The 15,789-nt window shown below is 40.1% G+C and overlaps 1 protein-coding gene across 1 annotated transcript in view; it reads right to left on the bottom strand.

The window, feature by feature from the left end:
* The window catches only part of AQP9 (aquaporin 9), a 38,822-nt gene extending 24,998 nt beyond the window's left edge, over positions 1–13,824 (bottom strand). The window contains exon 1 of the mRNA XM_081228411.1: positions 13,536–13,824. Within this exon, the coding sequence (XP_081084537.1) occupies positions 13,536–13,634 (99 nt within the window). The 5' untranslated portion in view covers positions 13,635–13,824. The remainder of the gene's footprint in view (positions 1–13,535) is intronic.
* Between the last annotated feature and the right edge of the window lie 1,965 nt (positions 13,825–15,789).

Genomic DNA, 15,789 nt, shown 5'->3' with positions numbered 1-15,789 from the left:
TATTGCCAGAAATAAAATTGTTTTCACCCTGTTGCCTCAACCAATTTTACCAGGGGGTAGGATGGGAAAAGGAAAGGACCACAATATTGCATGTAGGACTTAGATTTCTAATAGCCAGGCCTCCTGTAAACAGACGATATTGGACAGTAGCCCTCACAATCTCTCCATTTGCGCTTTTCTGGTGAGAATATTTTGTCTTTGTAGAAAGTGGTTAAGAACACCTTCAGGGCAGAGTCACAAACTGGTGGTCCATGGCTAAAGACAGCCTATGAGTAGGATTGACTCAAAGATGTGTTTTGTTTGGCCCACATGGTGATTTTTTATAATTTTAGAAATTGTTACCAGTATTTAAAAATAGAAAAATTGGGCTTCCTTGGTGGCGCAGTGGTTAAGAATCTGCCTGCCAATGCAGGGGACACAGGTTCGAGCCCTAGTCCGGGAAGATCCCACATGCCATGGAGCAACTAAGCCCCTGCGCCACAACTACTGAGCCTGTGCTCTAGAGCCCACGAGTCACAACTACTGAAGCCCGTGCAACTAGAGCCGATGCTCCACAACAAGAGAAGCCGCTGCAATGAGAAGCCCGCGCACTGCAGCGAAGAGGTAGCCCCTGCTCGCCACAACTAGAGAAAGCCCGCGCGCAGCAGCAAAGACCCAACACAGCCAAAAATAAATAAATAAATTTACTAAAAAAATAGAAAAATTACAGATAGAACTCTGGATTACTGACCATTCTTGAAAAACTGGAATATCTGATAAAGCCTTATCCCATTCCTGCTTAGCCACAGTGGAGACGGTCTGGGTGGCAGATGCCCCCCCGAGACATGGCATACACTGTCCACTTCCTCCCTAACTCCACCATGCCCATGTCACTCAGATACCTGACCTGACTGGTGTCAATAAGCTTTGGGGCTATTGAGTACCATCTTAAGTCCTAGAAAGAGAAACCCATTGAGATTTTGGGGCCAGTGACTTCCTGGCCCCACAGATACCATGGAGATAACCTACCTGGGCTGAGATGCAGGACAGCCTCCCAGTTCCTGGAGGAAGGATTGTTGGCTACCTTCAAATGAAGGAATAACTATGGGCAAAGCTTTATCTAGGGAGGTAGTAACAGGGAGACCGAAAACACAGTCCTATTCTTGAGAAGAAAGTCATTTTGGGGCCTGCCACGGGCTCTCCTCTCCCTGTAAGTGTTGTGTCTTTTGTAACTGGAGAGGAAGAACAAATCCCAACCTGTCAGTACACTGGTCTCTGCAAACCTTGTCCCTCCGGCCCGTGCTGTAGGTATGTGTTACCAGAAGTCCCACCTCCTACTCCACCTGTCTATATATACCAATTTAGTTTATGTAACTGTGTCCATTGGAACATGTAATGATAATAGTAACAACAAGAAAAACAATAACAAATACTACTTATTGAGTATAATAGCATACATTAGCCCATTAATCTCACAAAGACCCTATGAGTCAGGTACTCTTAACTGTCTCCACTTTACATATTCAGGAAACAAAGCTTAGAGAGGTTAAGAGGTCAAGAGAATTTCTCACATACACACAGGCAGTAAGTGATAAAGCCCAGGTTTGATTGCACATAATTTTGGCTGCTGGGTGGATGAATGAACAAACATTTACAGCATGTATACCGTATACCGCCAAGCATGCTCACTTCTATTACTTCCGTTATTCCTCCCAACACTTAATCCTCATTTAAAAAGTGAAAGACTGGATGGCTTAACAAAAAATCCTATGGCTAATAAGTGGCAGAATCTGAGTCGGGAGCCAGGTTCTCTGAGTCCCAGTCCTGTGTTTCTCCTGAAACAACTTCTGCTACCTTGGTGGGGCTACTTGGTCCGTTTATTAGGACAGAATGCCTCTTCAGGCACGGCTTTCCAGTCAGTTAGTTTTCCAACTGGAAAATAAAACTTTCTCAGTCATAACAAAAATGGTCACAAAGAACCAAGACTGAAATCTGGACATTCCAGTTAAAAATAAAGTATTGGGTGGCACGTAGCCTGAGATAATATCAGAATGCGATCAGTCACCTCTCAAGAACCAGCTGTACTTCAAAAGAGATGATATTAAGGCAGGTTCATCAAAAGAGAGGAATCTGAGATTTGAGAAACAGGTGAATGGGCAAATGGCCAATTTTATAGGTCTCCAAATAGAAAAGAGTACCAAGAACCAACACAGACCTCAGAAATGAGAGATGACTAAACTCCACTATTTCCACTAGGCTGAAGAGAATAGTGCTCTCCTTTTCTGATCTACACCAGGCATTCACTCCTCCCTCAGCTCATCCCAGATAATGCTAGCTTGGATGAGAGCTTGATCTTGATCCCAGGGCCAGAATAAGAAACTAATTATTGATTAAGGTGTGTGTGTTCATATCAGGATAACCATGGAGCTGAGTGTGCTGGGTGTGGATAGGGGGTTGCTGAGGACAATTCTCTCTTTATTCAGAGTGGCCCAACAAAGTCAAGTATACCTCGGGTCACTCTCAATCTGGAAGATCACTGAAGATGGAGGAGTTTGGGGCACTGATTTGTTTCTTAGGTTCATTCCAGGGCTTGCAGTTCTCAAAGTGTGTTCCACAGTTTATCAGTTCTGTGAGGTGCTCCTCAAAAAAAGTGGTTTGTGGTCAAGTAAGTCTGGGGACAACTGTATATTCTAGTCCCCTCTTAGAGATTTACAGTGAAGATTAAAGGCTCTGATAACTCCTACAGTTAAGAAAACTACTTAGCTTGGTTTAACCCAGTGTTTGCAAAGCATATCTGGGAAGGACAGCATATTTTCTTTCATGTAGTTCTTGTTTGCATTTCACAGCACTAGTGTTCTTCAGAACACAGTTTGAGCATCTCCCTAAATCACTTGGAAGGGATAAATTCTGCTGAGTGAGCTCTTTTGTGGGGAGCAGGGAGGTGAAGAAAATATACATGAACATTAAAAATTTTTCAATTACAAAGGGTATATGATAAAATATAAGAATTCGTGGGACTTCCCTGGTGGTCCAGTGGGTAAGACTCCATGCTCCCAATGCAGGGCACCCCAGTTTGATCCCTGGTCCGGGAACTAGATCCCACATGCATGCTGCAACTAAAAGTTCACGTGCCGCAACGAAGAGTACACATGCCAAAACTAAAAATCCCACATGCCGCAACTAAAGATCCTGCATGCTGCAAAGATCCCACGTGCCACAACTAAGACACAGCACAGCCAAAATAAATAAATAAGTAAATATAAAAAAACAAGAATCCGTGTCCTTCCCAGCCCAGATTTCATATTTTATCCTCTATAGGTAACTAATATCAATACTTTCTGGTGTATTCTGTTAAACGTATGTGTATATGTGTGTGTGTTTATACCAATGGGAGTTTTTATACATACCATTTTCTGCCTGCTTTTTCACTTTAAAAGCTTAGCGAGTCTTTCTATATCAGCATTTAAAGGTTGGCCCCATTATCTTTAATGGCTGCATAAGAGTGCATTGCAGCAATGCACCCCAATTTCTTTAACCAATTACCTGTTGATAGAGGCATAGGGTTTTTTTTGTGGTTTTTTTTTTGTTTTTTTGGTACGCGGGCCTCTCACTGTTGTGGCCTCTCCTGTTGCGGAGCACAGGCTCCGGACGCGCAGGCTCAGCGGCCATGGCTCACGGGCCCAGCCACTCCGTGGCATGTGGGATCTTCCCGGACCGAGGCACGAACTCGTGTCCCCTGCATCGGCAGGCGGACTCTCAACCACTGTGCCACCAGGGAAGCCCGAGGCATAGGTTTTGAGGGGAGATTTCCTGCTAAGAAAGTTTTACACAGAGTCTAAGCCATGTGGGCCAATTCTAGGATGAGAGGGACTAAGCCCTTGGGTCCTTTTTGGTCTTTGCTGACCATCCCAGACCTGTACCTTAGAGCATATCAGCCAATCTATTAAGATGGCTGGGGGGGGGCAGTGCATATTTTGCTGGCATATTTTCTTTTAAAGCATTTCCTTTGCTTTCCAGGGTCAGTGAACGTAGCAGTTCTACCTCAGATGTGAAATAAGGTGCCCACTAGATGCATGGAGTCACTGCTGGGCTCTTTCAGCATCTTGATATGTTGTATAGGTTGTCTCACTTCTGTGAGGCTTCCCTTCCTCAAAGGCCTCACTTTATGCCATATCTACATCACAAGGCTGATGAGTAAAGAGGAGCCAGCTTCTGCTCTCATCCCATGTTCTCCTTTCTTGTCAAGTAATGAGAACATGTTGCGGAGAACTTTGTCATTAAAGAAAAACTAAGCAACTCCACTTCTGGAAAGTAAAAAACAAAAATACTTCCCCTTTGAAAGTAATGAAAATAGCAAGTTTTCTGGGTCAAAATTGAAACTCAGGGATCACAAACACAGTTTTGTTTGGCAGAATCAAATTTGGCGTTATGAGTCTGCAGCCCTTAGATCAGTGACTCAGAACAGACTTTTCTCCCCAGGTTCTTTGGAACTCTGAAATTTCCCAAGTTAGTCTGGCCCTTCATGTTCACTGATGATAAGGGGAAGCCCGCAGGAAAATCCTTCTTCAGCTGATACTGTCTCAGGGTCTCAGGACTTGAAGAGGATCAGCCTCATTTAGAGAAAGCATGGGGTTTCCCAGTCACTCACGGTCACACATCCCATGTGGGAGAAAGGGAGCAAGAGAGCTGTTCTTTAGAGTGACTGCTCCTCACCACCACACCCACATTCATCAGTCTTCTTTTTTGTCAGTTTTCCACCTCACAGTAATCATTTCTGGTTGGTGATATACCTGGACACCCTAGCAAAAGCAAATGCAAACCTGTTCTGGAAGAGCAACTCCACAGTTCAGGCCGTACAGATTTCCCACACTGAATAATAAACCTTCCTGAAGAGCTTACAATACAAATTTACAAAACACTAAAGGAAATGATCCTTTGTGAATGAGACAGTGGATAAAATAAGCAAGATGATTAGCAACTCCAAAACTTGAGATGTTGGAAGTAAAATATCATAAAATACTGTAAATATGTTAGGCTTTAGTAAGTTAAACAAATTAAAAATAAACACATAAGGAGGCAAAAGAAAAGCAATTAAGTAAAAGAACCAAATAGAACTTCTGGAAATGAAAACATATTAATGAAACTGAAGACTTAATGAATGTATTAAACAGAAGACAAGATATAACTGAATAGGAAGTTAGTGAATCAGAAGACAGATTTGAGAACACTACAGAAAATTCATCATAGGTTGAGATAGATTTATGAAAGAATGGTTAAGAGACATATAAAAAAGTGAGAGGGTCAAGCACATATACAAATATAATAGGAATTCTAAAAGGAGAAAATAGTCTGGAGGAGAGGAAAGGTGATAAGCTGAGAATTTTCTAGAATTGGTGAAAATTGCAAATCTTTACATTGAAGATGAACAATGAATCCTGAGCACTACAAAGATTCATTCCTAGTCATATTATAGTGAAGTTTCAGGAAAAAAAAGAAACTTGTAATAGTAGGCAGAGAAATGCAGGTTATTGAGGACAAAAATTAGACCAGTAACAAACTTGTCAATAGCAATAATAAAGACATTGGGATGACACCTGCAAAATGATAAACAAAACCAATCATCAACCTAAAATTTATCAACTAATTTATCATTGAACCTTGAGAATGAAATAAAGACATAGGCAAACAAAGACTGAGAAAGTTTATCCCTAACACACCCTTCCTGAAAAATTTCCTTAAGAAAGTTTATTTTATTGCACAAAGAAAATTGCACCTGAAAGAAAGTAATGAATGGATGCAGTAATGATTAGCAAGTAAACTGGTAAATGATAGTAAATTTAAATAAGTATTCACTCTTAAAAACACTAATATTAAGAATAATGAGAGTAGAATATTAGATAACAATGGCATAAGATGGAGTGGTTGATTACAATGAGGCTTTTAAAAAGTTTTTGTGTTGTTCAGAAGGAAAGAGATATTAATTCACTTTAAAGTTTGTGAATGCAATAATATATTTTTTTAAATGTAAGGATAAGTACTTAAAGAATAGAAAGTGTAAGCAGAGGAGAAAAGGGAGAAACAAAGAAATCTGATCAACTCAATGGGAGAATATAAGAAAGGTCAAAGCAGAAACTACTAAGTGGAAAACAAAGAAACCACATTAAAAATTAAAGAAAGGGCATCACCACAGGTACAGAAGAGATTTTTAAAAGCTGTAAGCAAATACTATGAAAAATCATCTCAAAATTACTGCTTTTACTATATTAATTTTGAAAGTATTAACAATTTTGAAAAACTACATTTGAAAACAGAAATGAAGTACGGTTCCCTAGGAAAAAAATAAATTGCCAAAATGGAATTAAGAATAGAAAATCTAAATGAGACATAGCTTTAGAGAAACTTCTCTCACACATCTCTCTCTCTTTTTCTCTCTCTTTCTCCCTTTTTCAGTTCACATGCTAAGTAATCTTTAAGAAACATAATCCTCATTTTATACAAAATGTTCCAGAAAACATAAAAAGAGGGAAAAATTCCAAAACATTTCATGAAGCTAATATAACCTTGGTAATAAAACTAGACAAGGGCAACATAATAAATGAAATTATAGTCCAGATCCTTAGTAAGACATTGCAAACTAAATGCTGCATGAGTAGGTGGGAATTAATCTCAGGAATGTAATGATGATTTAACCCAAAAATATTTATCAATGTAATTTTCTTTATCAACAGATAAGAAAAGAAGCCCTTGTGCTTATTTTAATAGATGTAGGAAGGTATTTTTTTAAAATTCAACAATCTTTCCTAATGAGAGTTTTAGTAAATGAGGATCAGACAGGAGTTTCCTTTCTCAAATCAAGAATGTCTACCAGGGCTTCCCAGGTGGTGCAGTGGTTGAGAATCTGCCTGCCAATGCAGGGGATACGAGTTCGAGCCCTGGTCTGGGAAGATCCCACATGCTGCGGAGCAGCTGGACCTGTGAGCCACAATTACTGAACCTGCGCGTCTGGAGCCTGTGCTCTGCAACAAGAGAGGCTGCGATAGTGAGAGGCCCATGCACTGCGTTGTAGAGTGGCCCCCGCTTGCCACAACTAGAGAAAGCCCTCGCACAGAAACGAAGACCCAACACAGCCATAAATAAATAAATTGGGAGTATCATTCTCTGTTAAAAAAAAATGTCTACCAAAAACTTACAGAAACTATCATGTTTCATGGTAAAATACCAGAAGCAGATTTTTGAAAGTTGGGAATATAACAAGAATGCTGCAATTATAGCTTCTAATAACATTGAACAAGAGGTTTTAACCACTATAATAAGATAGTAAGAAGAAACTAACAATTTAAGGACTAAAAAGAAGGAAAATAAAAACTCTCATATTCTCAGAAAAAATATTATCTGTGCCAGCACAGTCCAATAGTGCATTTTTCATTGAGAGAAAAGTTCTACATCTGTGTCGTCCAATATGGTAGTCAGTAGTCATATATGGCTCTTGAGCGCATGAAGTGGAACTAGGAAGACTGAGGAACTAACTTTTTTATTTTATTTAAGATTAATTTTAAGTAGCCACATATGGCTAGTGGCACTCAAATTTGATGGCCTTGATCTATACAGAATAGCCAAGATAATCTATAAACTTATTTGAATTAATAAGAGAATTACCAAGTTTGCTGAATGTAAAATCAATATACAAAAATCAATATTGTTCTTAAACCCTAGTAATAACCAATTAGAAAATATAATTTTTAAAAGGTACTATTCACAATAATGATAGCCATAAAGTAGCTAAAAATATATCAAACAAAAATCTATATGACTAATACCAAGTAAATTATAAAACTCTGGAAAGAAATATAAAAGCAGACCTATGAATGAGGAACTATTCATGGTTGAGAAGATTCAATATTTTAAAATGTCAGTTCTATCCAGAATACTATAAATTAAATTCAATTCCAGTCAATTAATCTTTTATTTGAGATTAATTTCCAGAGGAGAAAAATCTTAAGGTTCAGTAAACATGAAAAGATCAACTGCACTAGGAATTCATTAAAACTGCTAGTGAACTTCTATTTCCTACATATCAAATGGGCAAAAATATAAAAGTTGGATCATATCAAGGTGTTGGTGAATGTATGGAGATGGGGACTCTTATGTTGCTGCCTGTAGTATAAATTTGAAACCACTTTGGAGAGCAATGTTACAATGCACATAAAGGTGAAGACAGACATGTCCTAAACCACAAAACTCACTTCCAAGGATGTACTCAAGAGGAACTCATGTACCAGGAGACCTGTACAGGATGTTCATAACAGCAGGGTTGGTAATTGCAGCACATTGCAAACAACATAACATTTCACAAGGTGAATGGATATATACACCTGCCGTACTACACAACAGTTAAAATGAATTACCTGCATCTACATGTCCCCAAGTAGATTAATCTCAAAAAACATCTTTGACATTTGTATACCTTCAAATTGTAGAAGGTATACAAGTTATGAAGCCACGCATACAAGTTTGTAAAACATCTGAAACAGTAGCATAGATTGTCATGGGCGGCAGTAATAAAAGTTCAAAAGCATGCACAAGAATGCAGAGAAACCAGAGAGGTTTGATTCTAAATCCAGCTCCACCACACATTTGCCTGTGGGCAAGATGTTCCGTCATACTAAGCCTTAATTTCCTCACCTGTAAAATAAGAACAATTTCTTTATCTCACTAGATTTTTCCGAGATTAAATTGAGTGTTAATGCTCTTCACCATCTTTTGTCCTCATCACATAACTGTATTTGGAGTGAGAGAACCTTCCGCTTCAGGCCCCTCTACACTCCATTGAAGGCACTGGGCAAGAACCCACATAAGAGCTCGTGTTTGGTTCTTTCACAGTTCAGATTTAGAACCTTGGACTTCCTTAATGTGACAGAACACCCAGATGCAGAAGTACAGATCCATGAAAGGCAGAGTACTGGACATAAATCATAAGTAAATAAAAGAAGCAGGTAGGGTTGGCCATGGATGTTCTCTCTGATGTCCTGCTGTGGTAGAAAGAGCATTTGACAGAATTCTGTGAGTAAGCGTGAGGGTCTTTGTTTCCTCATCTGAAAGATGCAGGGGCCAGACAACAGAGACTACTTCATCCCAGTGTGTGGGAGCCTGAGGACAGAGCATCCTTCCATGGTTCTGGCAGACAAGCCATCCGAGACCAGCAGAGGCTTCTGGCCTATCATCGGTCAGCAAATCGACAGCTCTAGCTCTGTGGGACTCTCAGTCATGGACATCCCAGGCTTGGAGTGGGGCACGGCTTTGCAAAGCCATAAGCTAGAACCAAGCAGATAGAAGACAGAGGGCAGGGGGCTGTCGAGACAGTAAGCAAGAAGAGTTACCGAGTCTCTTGAGGGCCACTTCCCTTTAGGTCCTTTGCTCTCCTTGGATATATATATATACACATATATATATATGTCTCTATATATATGTCTATATATATATATATGTCTCTCTCTCTCTCTCTCTCTCTATCTATCTATCTATCTATCTATCTATATCCAAGGAGAGTTATAAAAATAAGCAACAGTCCAGATGAAAAAACACTCTATGCCTCTTAGAGGAAAAACACAGTGGAAACCCAAGACCATGTATGTGCATGAGGCATGACAACTGGGCTCCATATTGACTCCTAGGACATATGACTGCACCAGTCCATGCCTCAGCTTCCCCATCAATGAGATGGGCCCAGGACGTTCACCTCACTCTTATCTCATAGGTGTCCTACCAGTCTCTGGGAACTCCAGATAAATAATGTAGTAGACCAGAATTGTCTTGAATTACACCCTGCAAAGCAGACTTATTTTAAGAACTGGCTAATTTTAAGAACTCTAAATGCTAACCATATATTCTTTTCTTTTTCTTTAACATCTTTATTGGAGTATAATTGCTTTACAATGTTGTGTTCCTGCTGTATAACAAAGTGAATCAGCTATTGGTATACATATATCCCCATGTCTCTTCCTTCTTGCGTTTCCCTCCCATCCTCCCTTTCCCACCCCTCTAGGTGGTCACAAAGCACCGAGCTGATCTCCCTGTGCTATGTGACTGCTTCCCACTAGCTATCAGTTTTACATGTGGTAGTGTATATTTGTCAGCATTACTCTCTCACTTCCTCCCAGCTTACGCTATATTCTTTTGTTTCAAAAGCTCCCTAATATGGAATAGACCTATTCCAAGATCTGAGGACACTTTGTAACAATCATTTTAAAGCCCCAGAATTTCTATAGCCAGCATATATGAAAACCCTTCCAGAAACAGTGACAAACTTGGTGACTCTGTCAAAGAGAGAAGTTTGGTCATAAAGTCATGAAGGCAGGATCAGATATGGGAAACATGGTGGGGTCTGAAATTTCTCCATCCATCTCATTTCCTCCCTCCCTCCTGCAATGCCCACTCCCCTCTGCCCTCCATATCCTGTGTCCCAGGCCTCTGCCCTTTCTATTTCCCTTCAGGGCACAGATCAAAGGTATTACTTTTAGCAAAAGTACTTGTATTATTTCATTCTTAGATATGCCAAAAGATAGGGTGTCTGATGTACAAGCTTGATGGGGTGAGAAAAAAAATGTAGGCTCTTTCGCAATACACAAGTAGATGCTACCCACTCGTAAGTGCAGAACTGGAAGGATGCCCTTCCACCACAAGAGGAAATATGGCTGCTTGCTGGGCTGTTCACCTCAGCATCCTCAATAGGATGAGCTCTGTATCAAAGAATCCTGAAATGTTTGGAGAGAGAGGAGGGTACACAAAAAAGCGACGAGTGAACATAGCTCCTTCGAAAAATGATGAGAGATCTTGGGAAGTTCAGCCCCTAAAAGGAATTATTTAATTCAACACACATTGACGGGGTCCCATACATGTATGGGCAGAGTTCCGTAGTCTGTGCTAGGGAAAGGCATGGGCACGATGCCCAGGAGGGGACAAAGCAGCTGTTTTAAAATACTACAAAGACTCTCAAGTAAAAGAGCAGAAGGATCGAGGGGTAAGGGAACTAGCATGTAATGAGCATCCTATGTCAGGAATTTTACACGTAGCGGATATTTAATGTGCAACTTGAAACCCACACACCATGGGCCCACGTGCAGGGGGCTGAGAAGTGTGTTTTCTGCCTTCACCTCAAACCCTTCCACCTGAGTTGAGTAGTCTTTTCTGCTTAGGGGTGCAACTAATGGTCTGGTCTCATCAGGTGCTCATCAATTAAACTCCCATGCCCACAGTACTAACTCAAGGCTCCAATCTATGGAAATATTAAAGCAGAGTCTGATTTACTATCTATCAAGAACATTTGCCAAAGGAATTCCAGCAATGGGTGGAAGTACGTGGAAAGCGTAGCCTCTAGAATTAGAAAGAATCCCAGTTCACTGCTTTCCCGGTTTTGGCCAGTTACCTCATCTCTTTGAGCCCTCACTTCAACTGTTTATGGGTGATAATAAAGTCTTCGTAATGCAGCTACCATAAGGATTAAACAAATGTAGGTAAAGAAGCTAACAAATGGTAGGTACTTAATACATACTCCCTACCTTTTCAGCTCAACGCTTCTAAACCTCTTCTCTGTGATGGGGAAGATGCATTGCAAACTTTCTTCCTGGCACTAGCAAAGGCATAAAGGCCTACCTATCCCAATGTCTAAAAGGCCAAATTAGAGCTAGTTTTTTAGCTTATGACTTAATTATTGTTGTTTTTAGTTGTAGTCTACAGAGAATTTTTCATGGACCTGCTCTTTCCTTAGTGCTACCAGTAGCCCTTATTAGTCATTTATACCACAGTGTGAGTGAGCTTGAGATGCTTCCCTTAAGAGCAGTTTTCGAGAAGAGGGAGGCAAATGGCATCAGACTCCCAGTGTCTGGGGGAAAACTAATTTTACATATGAAAGACCAGTGAGTCCTGCATATACTCTGTCATCTTTTTAGTGCTCCCTTTCTTCCATGCCTTATCAACATGCAAAGCTTTTTACTAGAGAAAGTAAGGCAAAATGCACATTTTCTAATAAAGCAGAAACAATTACTTTGAATAACCTTTGAGAAAAACCATGTAGATTTATTAAAAATTAAATTTTTCATTTACATGTATATTAAAAGTTGTGTTTTTGCAGAAGTTTCTTGTTTACACATCCCCACAAGCCTCAACAAACTTGAAGATTATACTCACCACGAAAGATTTCATCAGGGTTTGTTTTAGAACAGTATAAATAGAAATCAAACCTTTCAGGAAATTATTGGCTTTAGCCAGAAGATACAAAGTTTAACTTTTCAGCGTACAGTATTAAGATATTATTTCTTTAGCTCCCACCTTGAATAGTAGGGGAAGACACAATACTATTTGCATGAGTAGAATAGTGAATGGCTAAAAGCCACTTTCCTTTACTTAACTCAGACAGGATGGGATCATGAAATAGGTTCTTGTTAAGAAATAAAGAGGGTTTTAACTTTTTTGGTTACAAAATACGTAGATGTTTAGTTCACTTCCTCTTCTGTAGTATTTGCGGAGCACTTAGAATTATAACTGAATTTGCCTCACTTCTCTGTACCACGGATCACCTTGAGGATGAGGTTAGGCCCGGGGCAGCAACCACTCTCCCCTTTGGGACCAGATTGTCAAGTAACATGACCCCAGGGTTTCTGTCTCCCTGAGGGCGATTTTCCAGTAAAGAGTGACAAGAATCAGAAGAATCTTGGACTTTTATTTTCTCTCTCTTTTCCTTCCAGTGCCCTTCTCCCCCACACTACCCCCGCCTAACAAGTCACCATAGATGAGAGGTGAGGATGGTCAAGAGGGAATGTAGGAAATTGCCCTTAACACCTTGAAAATACTTGAACAAATCAGGTACAAAGAGGTTTTCAGAGACCGGAAAACGTATTGCTCTCTCTTATTTTACACTAGTTCCATTTTTTTTTAAATTTTATTTTTATTTTTTTTGCGGTACGCGGGCCTCTCACTGTTGTGGCCTCTCCCGTTGCGGAGCACAGGCGCCGGACGCGCAGGCTCAGCGGCCACGGCTCACGGGCCCAGCCACTCCGCGGCATGTGGGATCTTCCGAGACCGGGGCATGAACCCATGTCCCCTGCATCGGCAGGTGGATTCTCAACCACTGCGCCACCAGGGAAGCCCCTAGTTCCATTTTTTGAATTCACATTTGTTTTTCAGTGTTGGCTTAGTCTCCTAAAGTATTATTATGTATTTACCCAATGCAAAGAACTTTTTAAAAAAATTAGGTATAATTAGCATATAACAACTTATTAGTTTCAGGTGTACAATGTACTAATTCAATATTTGTTTATATAATGAAATGAGCACCACAATAAGTCTAGTTAATATCCATCACCATACATAGTTACACATTTTTTTATCTTGTGATGAGAACTTTTAAGATATACTCTCTTAGCAATTTTCATATATGTAATATGGTATTATTAACTGTAGTCACCATGCTGTACCTTACCAAAGAACTTTTAATGTACAAAGTTTATGGACAAAAATAACTTTTTGTTATTTTTTTATAACAGAAATCAGAAAATACTCACAATCATTATAAATGTGCCCAAGAACTCGGAGAGCATTTCTTTAGCTAAGCTGCTCTTCAAGACCAGTCTCTGCTTCAAGCTTTTTTTCTTTTGTTCCATCTCACTTGCGGCTTCTACAAGGACTACTCTTTTCACCAATACCTGCTTCTTCTGGTCCCTATTTCACTGGCACACGGAAGTTTTAACAAGTGCTCACAGATTCCTGGAGATGCCTGATTAGATAATATGGCTGTACAAATCCAGTCCTAATTAGAGCCTGTGGCTTAATCCTCTTCTGGTGAAATTGTCATTCCCTGTTTGCTGCTGTTTATTTGAAATGGCATATTAGAACCTGAAATCCTGAAAACAGCCCTTTTTGTACCTGATGGATTAATCATTACCTTTATTTTCAAGGTATCTTTTTTTTCTCTGTTGGGTTTTTTTTCCAAGAGATGAGAAAAGAGATGTTTTGGTTGCGTTGCCAAACCACAGTGATGGGCTCCAGTCCAGGAGAGATTTACATGTTGCACAATTGCAAGCTTCTGATTTTTTTTTTTCCTATTCAGAATTGGTTGGTTGAGGTATAGTTTGGAATTGTCAGATCAGGTATATACACATCTAATGTAAACATTCTTTTCTGAAGGAGCTTTCATGCAAATTGGAGAACAAGAAGAAAAATAAGATGTGTTGTTCAACAAGATTAATCACTCTTTTTTTCTTCCAGTAACATTTCAGTGATTTAATTACACCTCCCTGAGGGTGTTAAGAACCACTGCATTCGTTCTGGAGATGAAGAAATTAACGTACAGAGAGACCATTCCAAGTCTCACATGGCAAGTCTGTAGGACAGGATGGGATCTCCTCCTCGGTTACTGTAGCTGGGGTTCATCTACTGAGGATAGCTTGGGATCAAGAATCAGAAAGATGGAGAAGCCAACTTCTTAAGAGGCATTCTAGTTTGAAAACCAAGTTACTCTCCTTCATTTACCATGAAATATTTAGGCAAAATACATACAAATAAACAATAGTAGCTTGAAAGTCTATACTGCTTGGAGATCACTAAGCCAGAAGGAGATCAATCTGAGTATATGTCACCCTAATTAAACAAGAAAGGGAGTAAAGATGCCTAAACAAGGCTCCTAGATTATATCTTTTAAGTTTGATGAATTAACATCCTTACAGGCAACAAACTGTGTTCAGGACTAGCTTCTCATCATGTCATATATTCATGCCTTGTTTTTCAAAACTAGTTTGTGAGAAGAAGTAGAATCCAGCAGTTGTTTCTGAATACCAAGGCAGTCCCATGGAATTAGTACCCTTGCTGTGTGCTTCCTCCCAGTCCTCCCACAGAAAAGCCTGCTCTGTTTCAGACCCTCCCCTATCTTTGCAGGAGGCCCGCAGTCATTCCCAGTTGAGGAGGCAGGCTGGAAGAGGGGCCTGGAAAAAACAGCTGTAGAGATTTCAAGGACAAGACGTACCTAGTCTGTAGGTGAAATCAAGAGTTAAGGCCTAAAGAGGTTATAACTTGCCTGAGGGCATGCCATTGCAGAGCCAAAACAGGAATGAGCATTTTGACTGTAACTCCTGGTTGAGTTATGGATCCCATCCCACTACTGGGCATATACCCTGAGAAAACCATAATTCAAAAAGAGGCATGTACCACGATGTTCATTGCAGCCCTATTTACAATAACCAGGACATGGAAGCAACCTAAGTGTCCATCAACAGATGAACGGGTAAAGAAGATGTGGCACATATATACAATGGAATGTTACTCAGCCATAAAAAGAAACGAAATTGAGTTATTTGTAGTGAGGTGGATGGACCTAGAGTCTGTCATACAGAGTGAAGTAAGTCAGAAAGAGAAAAAGAAATACCGTCTGCTAACACATATATATGGAATCTAAAAAAAAATTGTTCTGAAGAACCTAGGGACAGGACAGGAATAAAGACGCAGATGTAGAGGAATCGACTTGAGGATACAGGGAAGTGGAAGGGGAAGCTGGGACGAGGTGAGAGAGTGGCACAGACATATATACACTACCAAATGTAAAATAGATAGCTAGTGGGAAGCAGCTGCATAGCATAGGGAGATCAGCTTGGTGCTTTGTGGCCACCTAGAGGGGTGGGATAGGGAGGGTGGGAGGGAGATGTAAGAGGGGGGGATATATGTATGCATATAGCTAACTCACTTTGTTATAAGGCAGAAACTAACACACCATTGTAAAGCAGTTATACTCCGAGAGTTATTTATGACCATGCTATTCCCAGGTCC

The sequence above is a fragment of the Mesoplodon bidens genome (genome assembly GCF_964165515.1).
Source record: "Mesoplodon bidens genome assembly, chromosome: 3".
NCBI lineage: Eukaryota > Metazoa > Chordata > Mammalia > Artiodactyla > Ziphiidae > Mesoplodon > Mesoplodon bidens.
Note: the sequence above shows the minus strand (reverse complement) of the source record. Positions and strands in the feature narration are given on the sequence as shown.